This window comes from Monoraphidium neglectum (assembly GCF_000611645.1).
Source record: "Monoraphidium neglectum strain SAG 48.87 unplaced genomic scaffold scaffold01741, whole genome shotgun sequence".
In the NCBI taxonomy this organism is placed as follows: Eukaryota; Viridiplantae; Chlorophyta; class Chlorophyceae; order Sphaeropleales; family Selenastraceae; genus Monoraphidium; species Monoraphidium neglectum.
In genome coordinates, this window is record NW_014011887.1 from 1 (window position 1) to 12,133 (window position 12,133).

The 12,133-nt window shown below is 61.9% G+C and overlaps 3 protein-coding genes across 3 annotated transcripts; 2 read left to right on the plus strand and 1 right to left on the minus strand.

Moving 5' to 3' along the window:
• Nucleotides 1–456: 456 nt before the first annotated feature.
• Nucleotides 457–1,380, minus strand: MNEG_8872 (hypothetical protein; the record flags this gene model as incomplete). The annotated part of the gene is made up of 3 exons (XM_014042654.1): nucleotides 457–526; nucleotides 803–958; nucleotides 1,319–1,380. 3 exons carry the CDS (start codon nucleotides 1,378–1,380, stop codon nucleotides 457–459), a joined length of 288 nt encoding a protein of 95 aa, XP_013898108.1.
• A 3,864-nt stretch (nucleotides 1,381–5,244) lies between these two features.
• Nucleotides 5,245–7,455, plus strand: MNEG_8873 (hypothetical protein; the record flags this gene model as incomplete). The annotated part of the gene is made up of 2 exons (XM_014042655.1): nucleotides 5,245–6,328; nucleotides 7,445–7,455. 2 exons carry the CDS (start codon nucleotides 5,245–5,247, stop codon nucleotides 7,453–7,455), a joined length of 1,095 nt encoding a protein of 364 aa, XP_013898109.1.
• Nucleotides 7,456–9,814: 2,359 nt separating this feature from the next.
• Nucleotides 9,815–11,387, plus strand: MNEG_8874 (proline dehydrogenase; the record flags this gene model as incomplete). The annotated part of the gene is made up of 3 exons (XM_014042656.1): nucleotides 9,815–10,030; nucleotides 10,359–10,489; nucleotides 10,796–11,387. 3 exons carry the CDS (start codon nucleotides 9,815–9,817, stop codon nucleotides 11,385–11,387), a joined length of 939 nt encoding a protein of 312 aa, XP_013898110.1.
• Between the last annotated feature and the right edge of the window lie 746 nt (nucleotides 11,388–12,133).

The window sequence follows — 12,133 nt, forward strand, 5'->3', positions numbered from 1 at the left end:
GGCCGGGGTTCTGCACCTCCATGTAGGGGCAGGCCATGACGCCGGCGTTGTTGAGAAGGACGTCAATCTCCTTGGGGGAGTCCAGCAGCTGCTTGGCAGCATCCCTTTTTCAGGGTGATAAGGGCAGAGGGGGGGGTCGCGGCGGGGGGCAGGAGGGGCAAGGTGGGTTGGGTGCCGGCGCCGAAAGGCATGAGCGCGGCGATGAAACAAAGCAGGCGTAGCTTCGAACGCAGTCATCACTGCTGCCGCGTCGCTCGTTTCCTCATGCGACGGTTGCGGTCGCTGAGAGGCACCGTCGCCCTGGCTTCACGCCTCGCTCGAATGCTTTTTCATAGGCAGGTGACGGCTCTAGCGCATCACAACGAGGCCAACGCCCAAGCTGCAGCCACGTGTTTGATCGCCGACCGTCGCGCCGGGGTTTGCATGCGGCGTTGCTACGCGACTCAGCGCTCGTGGTCACCTGACGCTGTCCAGGTCAGACAGGTCCAGCCGCAGCGTGGACACCTTGGCGCCGGGCACGGCGGCCCTGCGGCGGGCACGGGTCGAAAAGTGTGGATGCACAGGGTGGTGCGAGGGGTCACGGGCTGCTTCGAGAGCGTGGGGGCAGGGGCGCCCGGGCCGGTTCTCTGCAAGCTCGCTCGCCATGGTGCTGCATGGGTGGCCGTTGATTGGCCAAGCAACCTTGGTTTAACGACGCCCGGCCGCGGTGCCTGGGCTACTGCCGGCACCGCCTTGGCCTTCGCCGCCCCGCCCCTGCTTCTGCCAGTCGCTGCCTGCGCAGCCTGGCCACCGTGCCTCTCACTTGATGCGCTGCGCCGCGGCGGCCGCCTTGTCGTCATTACGGCATGCGAGGGTCACGTCATAGTCCTTTTTGGCCAGGTCCAGGGCCGCCTCGAATCCGATGCCAGTGTTAGCGCCGGTGATGACTATGTGCTTGCCGGCCGCGGCGGCAGCCACGCTGTGGCGTGGATGCGCAAGCGCAGCGAGGGCGGCCGAGCAGGGTGTGTGTGGCAACTGAGCAACACTCAGCGGCAGCAACGAATGGCGTGCGATAAGACGCGCGACAGCTGCACACAGTAGCAAGATGAGTAAACATGTGCATCTGCAATCAAAGCATTTGAACACAGTGATGCTTGATCGAGCGGGCTGCTCCTGCGGGCGCCCTGTGCGCGTCAGCCTGTTCTGTTTGCGAGCAGCAAAGCAGACGCTGTGGCTGGCGCTGCACGTTGCAAGCCACCCCGCTGGAGCCAGGCACGCCACCCCTGTTGCACGCCAATATTCGACAAATATGCAACGAAATAATCGCGGCTCTTCTGACCTCCTCTGCTGCCGTGCTGCCCGGAAAGATCGCGCTGTGCTTGGAGTGTTCAGGGAGCGCATCTTGCTGGTGTGTGGTGGATTGGAAGCTTTGGTTCAAATATTATCACAATAATTAAGGCCGCGCTAGCAGAGCTTGCCGCCTCCGCGGTCACCTCGCTCTTGACCCGTGCACCTCGGAGTTTGGCGCATGAGGAGTTTGCGCAAAGCGGCTGCCCTAGAGCCGCCCTCCTGCATACGAAACGTCAGCCAAGGAAGAACGCAGCTGTGACAACCTCCTAATTGCCCTAGGCCGCCATGCGCCTGTGCGAGTGGTGCGCCCTGGTCAACGGCGCAGACGGGCTGGCAACACGATTCACGTCGACTAGGCAGGGCTTGGTTGAGGTTCACCGTGACCCCAGCCAGCGCAGGCCTATGCATGTGCTTGCGATTGTCAAGCCCGGTGTTCAGTGACGCCAAGCTTGCACAGCAGTCGCCTGCGCTTTATCAATGACGTTACCTTAGTCAGTGGTGGGCACGCTGTACTTGAGGGCAGCATGTCCGACTGAGCCCCGCATTTTTCTTGGTCAGCAAGAGCGGTTTCTGACTGGGTACCTGCACATGCCCTGGCGTGGATTGCAGCACGCCCACCTGCAGCTGCCCTTGAACCGGCCAGCTGCGTGCGATAGACAGCACCAGCACCCTTGTTGCTCTTGCAGATGCGAGCTCGGGCGCCGCCCCGCTGTCAGATTGACGTTGTACGGGGTGCTCGTCTCAACATCATGCAGACGGCAAAAGCGCACCGGTTGCCTGGATCAAGGGCATGTTGGGTGGTGTCCTCGTGTCGTCACCTGCTGGACACCAGGCTAGGGGGTCACCTTGACCGTGGTTGACGGGTGGGATGCAGCAGGGCATGGGGCTTGAATGGTGGGAAGGCAACATGCTGGAATTGTTTTTGGATACTGGCAGGCTTGTTGTGGCGGTTGCAGGGCCCTGCCGCACCGAAGTCGCTGGTGTTCAACGCTGAACAGCGGCTGCTGTGCATCTGGTGTACGGGTGTAGTTTTGGACAAGGTGGTGCGCAGCCCTGTTTTCCGCGCTGTGTGTGAAGAATTATTGTACAGAATTTCGAGCGTTCGCACGCACCCGAAGCACGGACAAAAGTCGACCATCGACCGACCAGCCGTAGATGGCGCGGTCAGTAGTGTCTTCATCGAGCCGTCTGGTTTCTATAGCTGTGCTTCTGGCGGTCCTTGCGGGTGAGAGCAGGGGGCACTGTTCAGAGGGCGGCGCTTGCAACATTACCCCATGCACGGCCCCGCTGTGGAGAATCTCCGTCGCACCCCAATGAAGATTGGTCGGTGGCCTAAGAGCCAGCAATAAATTGCACAAAAGCAAAGATCGGTCACTAACACAGGGCAACCGCACAGCATGGCGCCTCAGCAGCCAGGGCTCACATCTCTGTGCTGTGACATGCGCTGCACCATGCACGCGAAGTGGAAAAAAACACGTTCGGAAAGCAGCACAAGGACATGCGTTGGGATTAGGGATCAGACCAGTGAAACACCCTCTACGTATCTTAACCTTCACTGCTCTGCAGCGCTTGCCCCTCCTCCCTCTATCTCTCGCTTATTCCAACTGCCCCCGTCGCCGTCTTGTCATCCCTGCACAGCCAAACATGCACGTGCTTGCCAGTCGCGCCCCTCCCTGCTTTCAACACACTGCTGCTGAAAATGGTCCGTACCAAACAAGGCTGCTGGCACGGCATTCAACCTGATGCAGCAGCACGCGGAGCGCCGCCATAGCAGCGGCGCCACACCTGACTGTCTGCCAACCTTGCGTGTCCCCCATACATTTTGTGCTAGGCTTTGGTGCTGCTTGGTCAGCCCTGGAGGGCGCACGGGACGTGAGAGCCATACCAGCGGAGGACAAAGCCGCCCTGGAGTGGGACCCGATGAACAAGCTGAAGCAATTTCTGAATCAGTGAGTGCTCACAATGGCTCCTGAGCACAGCAGCTGCGTGCTGCAGTCTGCGCGAGCGAGGCGCCCGCCTGTCCTGCGATGTTGGTTGGTCGGGGCAGCAATACATTATGGCTGATGGCCCGTACTGATTCCCCTGCCTTCGTCACCGCACCGCAGCACCACAAACATCTCAGCCGCACTGCCAACTTCGGTCGTGTGGCCGGCTATGGAGCACTTATCGCTGGACGGTGATGCCCTTCAACGGCAACCTGCTAGGGACGAGCGTGCCGGATACAGGCAGGAACGCCGCCGAGGTGTGCGGCGGCTTGCCGGGCATGCAGCAGGTCCTGGTGATCATTTGTTGCCAGGACGGTTTTCTTGAATGTTGGTGCCAAAAAAGTTAAAATCACTGCCTTCGTACTGGCGCGGCCACTAAATAAGCAAGCCGCATTCCGCTAAAAAACCCTAGCAGCAGACTCTCTCACCTGTTTGCGCTTCACGTCACCCAATCACACTCATCAGCTGTGCCGTTTTTACCACTGTCCACTCAAATTGGAAAAGGGACGCACTCGACAGGTCCACGATGCTTGCGCTATGCGCCTGTCAATGACGGAGTTCAACAACATCGCACAGTTTGTGCAACCCAGCTACTGACCAGAAATGTATGGACAGGCTTGTGCCATTCACTTTTTTTGTAGGGAACAAGGGTCCCCAGTTCTGATTTGCAAAATTATCAAAGACTATCGCCACCTTGATCGTGTAGAGCTTACTTCACATGACATACGCCCACACAGCAGGGCCAGACCATGTGACATGGCTGGTATGCCGGTATAAATCGCCACGGGTGTTTTTCTGGCGGGATTGTGAGCTGGTGTCCCAAGTCGTGTCCCAACATGATGGTGACCACATACCGTACCTTGAAAAAAGCCTGTTTGGGCATCCCTACACATACATCTGCTGATTGAGAACTGAGTGGACCCCAAGTCAAACGGATGAGTCAATAAATGTCTGCACAATGCCGCCGCACCAGTGCCTGTGATTTGATCTCGCCCCACACCGGCGTGTCGCCCGCTCCAAACTGCATTTGTCAGATCTGACATGCTTAAGTTGCCATCCTTCATGAGCTCCCAAGCCAGCAGCAATCGTGTCTCGTAATAATTATCGGAGCCTGTCGCCAAGGCTGGCATTTTACATCGACGCTGCTGCTGCATCTCGATGTGGAGGCTTCAGTCACGAATTATGATGGCCCAGCATTACCGGTGTGTGCTTCATCAGAGCTGATTCCACCATGGTAGGAAGTGCCAGAGACCAGAAAATTTCAGGTGAATACTGTACTCAAGAGACGTCGTGATGTGTTCCTTGTCACCTGTCAGCAGGCACACATGCACTCACCCGTTCACAAGTCGGCGTTTACCTGCATTTGAAGGTGGCGTTCAGTCCCCATGTATGTGATTTTTTGAATCAAGTCTAGTATTGATTTACAGCTTCGTCACCCGCGCTTTGTTGGACAGCAGACGAAGCAAGTACTGTGAACCCCCTGGACGGGCTTGCCACGCGCAGAAAGCACTGTACATGAAACGAACAGTGGTTGTTAGGCGTTGACCGCGCCATGCCGCGGCACGTGCTGGCCGTCGTGCTGGTGCTAGTGGCGCTCCGGGCGCAAGCACCAGCAGCACTGTCGCAGTGCATGTCAGAGCAACCTGCGTGGTGAGGCATGCGGGTGGGGGACGCTTGGCAACTGCAGCATGCGCAGCTGCATTTCTCCTTGCAGCGTGCGCATCTCCATTTGTTGTGGCACAGCTGCTCCACAGCACCACCTGGAAGGAAGAGCTGGCAGCTGCAGGCAGCTGCACCCATGAATTTGACTCACTGCTTCCCTCGACCCGTCAATCGCAGCATATGGCCGCCGCCAGTAAGCAGCGCTGTGCCAAACGCAGCAGCCATACCAGCGCAGCCTGCTGCACCGCCCACAGGGCCACTCCTGCCCATGACCACCGCCCCAGCTGCGCCAGCGGCATCTACAACGCCGCAGCAGGCCGCCACTCCGGCGCCGCTGCCATCCGCCGCACAGCGCGCCGTGCCGGGCCCCGCCCCGCTGACCCGCACCGCGCTGCCTCTTTACACCTCCTCGGCCCCCGCCGCGGCCGCCGCTGCCGCCAATGGGACGGCCGCGAGGCGGCGGCGGCGCCGGCGGCAGCGCCGCCAGGCATCTCCCTCGCCGTCGCCGGCTTTCTTAGCTCGCCCACAGCAGCTGCAGCAGCTGCAGCCTGTGGGCTACAGCACTGCAAAGGAACGCGCGGAGGTGGTCTCAGCAGGCTCGTTGCAGCTGCCGCAGCGCGTCCAGGCCGCGAGCCCCACACCGACGCTGCCGCAAGCGCAGCAGCAGGCGGTCTTTGAGCGCCTCAGCTCGATGCTGGGCGGGCAGGTGCGGGGGCAGGCAGGCGCGGGGGCTGGCAGCAGCAGCGGGGACGAGCACGCACAGGCGCGGGCGGAGGGCGGGGACCTGGGGCGGCGGCGGCGGCACCGCCGCCTTAGTGCGCGGACGCTCAAGCAGGCCCCAGCTGGCCGCGGGCCGCCGCCCGACCTGGCGCAGCTGCTGCTGGCCCTGACCGCCCCTCCGGTCACCACCGCCAGCCAGCAGCAGGCGGTTCCACCGCCCATCAACATCGCGCAGCCGCGGCCGCCGGGCGACGCCGGCGGCGGCGCGGCGCTCAGCACGGGCGGCGCCGTGGCCGCGGGTGCGCGCAACGCGGCGGTGGTCAACGTGGTGCGCGCAGAGCATGGCGTGGTGAACCCGGTCAATGACGTCACCGTGCTCAACCCGCGCGGGCAGCCGCAGGGTCAGATTCTGCAGCAGCAGCTGACCTCGATTGAAAACGACGCCCTCTCCGTCGGCATCGACGTCGCGCGCGGCGGCGTAGTCGGCGAGATCACTTCGCCGGTCATGCCGCCGCCTTTGACCGGGCGCAACCTGGTCAACGTCTGGGACTGCGGGCGGCTGGTGCAGCAAAGCTACTACGGGTGCTCAGACGGATCGTGCTGGGCGTCCAAGCCTTGGCGGTGGAACCCTGGTGGGTGCCTGGCTGGCGCACGGCTTGGCGGCGAAAGTCTGTGGACTATCCTTCCTTGCGGTGGAGCATGTGACCGCGCCAGCAATGTGGGCTGGAAGCCAGAAGGCGTCAGGTCCAGCAGGGTGTCTACTGGCTGCCGGCGTTCTCGAGTGCGTGCTGTGTTCTGGGGCGGGGAATTCCGCAAGCCGCCTGCTGGGCGCCCAGGCCTTGGCTTCGTGCCGCTTGCTCTGGTTCACGGCCCACATCTGACTGAACCCCTTGCTACCCCTTTTGGCTCACTGCTTGCAGTGCAATGTGGCTCTTGGCAGAACTACCCCGCCCGCGTCCTCAACACATTCGTGGAAGGCTCGCCGCCCTCCCGCGTCCGCGTCATCTCAAACCCGCGCAACTGGGGTGGCCAAGAGCTGCTGGATGATGTCACCATGACATCAGAATATTCGTTGCTACCGGACGCTTTGGCGATGACTTATTCGATGACGTATACCGGCGCCACTCCTCAGCCGCTGAAGACGCAGGAGGTGCCGGCGTTTTTCGTCGACAGGCGCCTGAGCGTGCTTGTGTTTTACGAAGGGGCAAAACCTTGGACGGGCGATACGCCTAGATTTGTGATGCCTGGCGGGAACAACAACTACTTCACACCCACAGAGAGGTGCGGCACTGTGTGGCGGGCTGTTTTGAAAAACAGTATGCTGGGCGTGGACGGCGCTGCCGTGGGCACAACGGCGAGGAGCGAGCTGCCAAAATCGCACAGCATTCGCGTGCGATCTGCAATCATCATTTCTACAGCTGAGCACTCAACCCAATGATTGCCGCCAAATCTTATTTGTCTGCACACATGCCAGGTGGGGCGCTTACGTGGACCCTGTCACAGGTTATGGCATTGGCGTGTTTTCGCCCAGCTCTTCAGGCCTGGTCGCGTGAGTGGTCACATGGGGCTGACGGGCAGTGTATAGGCGGTTGTCTGACAAACATGCATCAGCACCCTCGGATGCACACACTGCTTTTTACGCGTGCATCCCTCCATACATATGCACACACATGCATCCATGCGTGCAAGTGCACAAATGTATGAAAACAAAAATGCAACACCACCAACTCGCCACCGCCAATCCACAGGTACCGTGTAGGTCCCGACAACAGCACCCGCGTCAGCGACACATCGTACCTCGCCCCCACAGCACAATACGCGATCCAGCCCGGGTCCACGTTCACCTACAACGCGTACATCGCGGTTGGGACAGTGACAACGATGCGCCGCACCTTTGCTCGCCTCGCGGCAGCGGCAGGGCTGGTTCCGGTCGCCGGCGGCGCGGCCGCGCAGCGTGCTGCGTCCGCGCGCGCCGCGGCGCCCGTTTCGCCTGCGTCCCTGGCCGCAGCGGCTGCACGGGGGCCGCCAGGTGGTACCAAGGCGCTGCCGTCGCAGGCGACGCCTCCACTGGGGCCGCCGCAGATTTCATTGCCCCAACCGGGCCCGTCACAGACCAGTGTCGTCCGCCCGGGTGGGACGACCCCGCGCCCGGCTGCGGCTGTCATCCTTAACAGCACGCTTGTGCCTGTGCTGCCCAGCAGCCTCAAGCCATCGGCGCCGCCGGCTGGGGCAACCCTGGCCCCGCTTGATCCTGCCGCCCTTGCCGCGGCCGCCCGTCAGGGCGGTTCCGCCAGCCTGCAGCCCACCCCCACAGCTGCCAGCAAGCCACCAGCTGCGGCGGTCGGTGCCAGGCCGGCACCGCCGTCGAGTCCTGCGCACCTTGCGCCAGCGGCAAGGTTCCAGAGGCTCAGCAGGAATAACTCGCAGCACGCAGCGGCGCGCGCAGCTCAAGCCCGGCCTGCGGGCTTCCTGCCAGGCTGGTGGCTCGGCTGAGCCTGCAAGGACGGCGCTCTCCCACAGTTGGTACCTCACGCTTGCAGCTAGCTTGTGCGTGGTCGAGAAACCATCCGTGCTTTGATTACCCCATCCACCTTGATTGGACGGGTGTCATCCTGACTTTGTTTGGGCGATCGGCTAACAATGATCATTCTTACCAGCAGGCCTTGCTTGGAGCCACTGCTCCCGCCCTTCATTGTAGCTGAGCCCGGTACATAGACTTGCAGGAGGACTTCAACCACACGTCACTTCCCAGCCACTGCAAACCCGCTCCCACACCCAAGGTGCGTGCCGAGCACACACCGCCATTGCTGCTGCGCGGCTGCCCTGCCCGTGCATTTTTGTTGCCTTTCATAAATGCAACTTCCAGCATCCTGAATTCATTCATGCGTGCAGCTGCAAAGGCGCATGGCTGTTGCGCGTTGCGTACCAATTCCGGCCCAGCTGTTGCCGCATGGCCACAGCGTTTGTGTTTGGTGCGCCAGCAAGCATGCGCATGCCGCATTTCCGGCCGCGTGTTTGCGTGACGCAACACCAGCTGCATGTTTGCATGATGCGCTGAAGCATGTGCGCAGGGCGCGCTGGCGGAAGCATGTTTGCAGTGCGGCCAGAAGCTTCTCTGTACGGCGCCCGGGATGCGCGTAGGCAGCGCAGATGGCGCATGCACACCCCCGCTGGGCTTGGGTGCGAGCCGGCCCTTCAGTCTTCTGGCTTGCCAATGCCATGGGGGTTGCATCATTGCGAAATGTATGCATGTGACTTGAATCATCATCTCCTGCCAGCGAGGTTCTGGCGGACGTGCAATTGTTTCAAACTTGGTGTTTAGCTGGGGATGCCCTTGCACAGGCCAAAAAAATGCCTGTTACATGTGCGGGTGGCATCAAGTAATCGAGGCGGCCGGTTGTGATATCATACCCGGGCACACTAGGAGGGCCAGCTGTGAGGGTTGCGTGTGGGGTCGCAGCGTATGGGGTGGCCAGCCCACCAGTCATTCATATCAGAGCACTAGAGAGTGCTCTGTGGGTGCCAACATGTTGCATTGCCACCTGCACCGTCCTGCTAACATCAATAGACGACGATGTGTCGTTTTGAAATGCAGGGAAACGTGCTAGCAATGGTGACAGGCATCGCCTTGAGTCGAAACGGCTTGTTCGTTGCTGGTGGTGCGCTGCCACATGGCCCGCCAAACTTCACTGAACAGCTCAGCAGTTCCTGACACATGTCGCACGACACCAGCTCGTGTAAACTCGTCACATGTCTCGTACGCTTACAAAATTTGTATACGTATCGATCATACCTCACTTTGCGCGCGCCCAAAGCGCGATCTAAACAGTTCCGACCTCCCCTTGCTGTGTGTAGAGGGTTCATATTATGAACTTAGCGGGCTTGGCGCCGCGTATGCTGCAGCCATGGCTGCTGCAAGCAGCGGCGGCGCCAACCCTCGCCGCGCTCTCAGCTGCGCGTCACTGCCAGGTTGGGCTTGTTTTGCAGCATCTGAAAGGCCGACGCGCGTCACATTTGTTAGACCCCAAGGGCATGCATGACCCGGTGCCGTTTCCTGGTTGCAACCTTCATACCACACCTCCCATGCTGACTCGCAAAAGGGCTTCGGTCCCCAGGGAATGTCAACCCAGGCCGCAACTGGCTCCACTGCAGCACCCGCCACCAGCACTGGCAGCAGCAGCAGCAGCAGCAGCAGCAGCAGCAGCAGCAGCAGCAGCAGCAGCCTTAGAGCCACCACCAGCGCCGCCGCCGGCGACTCGCTGGCGCCCCTGGATTTCAACAACCCGAGGGCTGTCTTCAAAGCCGCCAAGCTCTCCGACCTCCTGCGGGCCTATGTGCGTACGGCAAGATATGGGGGAGGGTCGCGATGTGACGATAGGTAGACAAGGTATCCCTGTGAGGGGCAGCTTGCTGAAGAGGGGCGCATCTTTGGCGCATCTTCCAAACGGCAGGGTCAATGCGCACCGTGCGTTCATGTACTTTCCACGCTCAGCCCTGGCACAAAAGCTCGCCGCGCCCCTGCAGCAGCAGCGTCAGAGGATCTGACAGGAAGGTCACAAGCGGTGGCAGTGGCCCACCAGCCGCCCCTCAGACGTCACCTTCACACATGGTTCCACTAGATCCACCGCGTTGACCACCATGCCCCAACCGATCCGTACTCAGGTGGTCCTTACGATCTGCAAGATTGACCCGGTCGTGCGCAACGCAGAGGCCATGCTGCGCGCGTCCCGCAAACTCCTGGGGGACCGCCTCACATTCTCCCTTGTCCGCAGCACCTTCTTCAAGCAGTTCTGGTGGGCGGCCCTGGGTTGCTGCTGCGCTTGCGCATCAGATCTTTCCACGCAATTGCAACAGGGAGGGGGAGGGGTGGGCTGTGGCGAGGGCGCGCGTGCGGGGACGCCTCGAGGGCGCCGCCGGGCCCGCCCCTCCCCATGCACGCGCCTCTGCATCTGCCTGACGGGTGCTGCCGCGTGATGCTTGCTTGCGCCGATGTGTTTGGTTGCACATGCCTCTGCGGCCGTGCACGCCCCTGAACAGCGAGACCGCCTCCGCTCGTCAAACACACGCTCGTCCCCCTTTTGCCTCATCCTTTTGTGCAGCGCCGGCGAGGACGAGGCCAGCCTGGGCCCCACCATCAGCTACCTCCAGGCCAACGGCGTGCGCACCATCATAGACTATGCAGCCGAGGACGACGTGGAGGCGGCCGGGCCCGCAGCCGCGTCCGCCAGCCACGAAGCCCATGGCAGCGGCGGCACCGCCCATGCTCCTGAGACCAACACAGGCACAGGCGCGACCGCCACCGCGGCGGCGGGGCCCGGGGGCGCCGCGGACGCGCTGGCCCGAGCGAAGGGCGTGGTGGGCCGCGTGTACAGGTATGAGGACGAGGCCGCGTGCGACCGGCACGTGGGCGTTTTCAAGCGCGCGATCGAGGCGGCCGGCACCCTGCCCGGCCCCGGCTTCGCGGCGATCAAGATGACCGCGCTGGGGAACCCGCTGCTGCTGGAGCGCATGAGCAGCGCGCTGCTGCAGGTGCGGGAGCTGTTCCTGGCGGGGGACACGGACGGTGAGCGGCCGCGGGCGGCGCGGGCAACGCGAGGGGCGCGGCGCTGGGGCGGGGCGGGTGTGGCGCTTGAGGGCTGGGCTCTGGCTGTGGATTTTGACTTCAGGAGCAAGGCCTTCACAGGGCATTGATTGCAGTGCTTGTGGTCCTGGTGACACGCAACCCTGCACACGGTAACCCAGGTGATGCCACGGTCATCGACATGCACACACACACACACACATTCACACACACACACACATACATACACACACCGCCGTCTCGTGCCACAAATTCACCCCAGCACCACACCTCATCACATAGCCACTCGCAACCCCGCAACCCATGGCCGACCGCCCACGTGACCGCCCTCACTCCCACCAACACCCACCCTCCTGCGTCCCTATACCCGCCTGTGATGCAAGGCGACCGCACCGTCGACGCGCGTGAGTTTTCTGCGCTGTACCGACAGCTGCTGCCGGGGGCCAGCGACCATCACGTGTCGAGGGCCTTCGGCACGCTGGACCTCGAGCGGCAGGTGAGTTGTGTGTGTGTGTGTGTGTGTGTTCGCGTGGGTATGTGTGTGTGTGTGTGTTTGCACACGTGCGTGTGTGTGTGTATGTGTATGTACGTGCTCGTGAGTGCACCCATGCATTGTGCACGGTTGACAGGGCTGCATGGCTCCTGTGGAGGTCATGCCGGTCTGCGGTGCGTAGGTGCCCAATAATGGCTCTGCGCAGGGGCGTCTTTGGGGCTTTGCTCCACGTGTAGTGCAGCAACCTCCCGTCCTCCACAACAGCGCGGCCCGCTGTCGCTGTCAGCCTCGACGTGCACGCGTTGCTGACCTCCTCCTGTTGGCGCCCTTGCAACCCATGACAACGCCCACCCACGCCTGTGA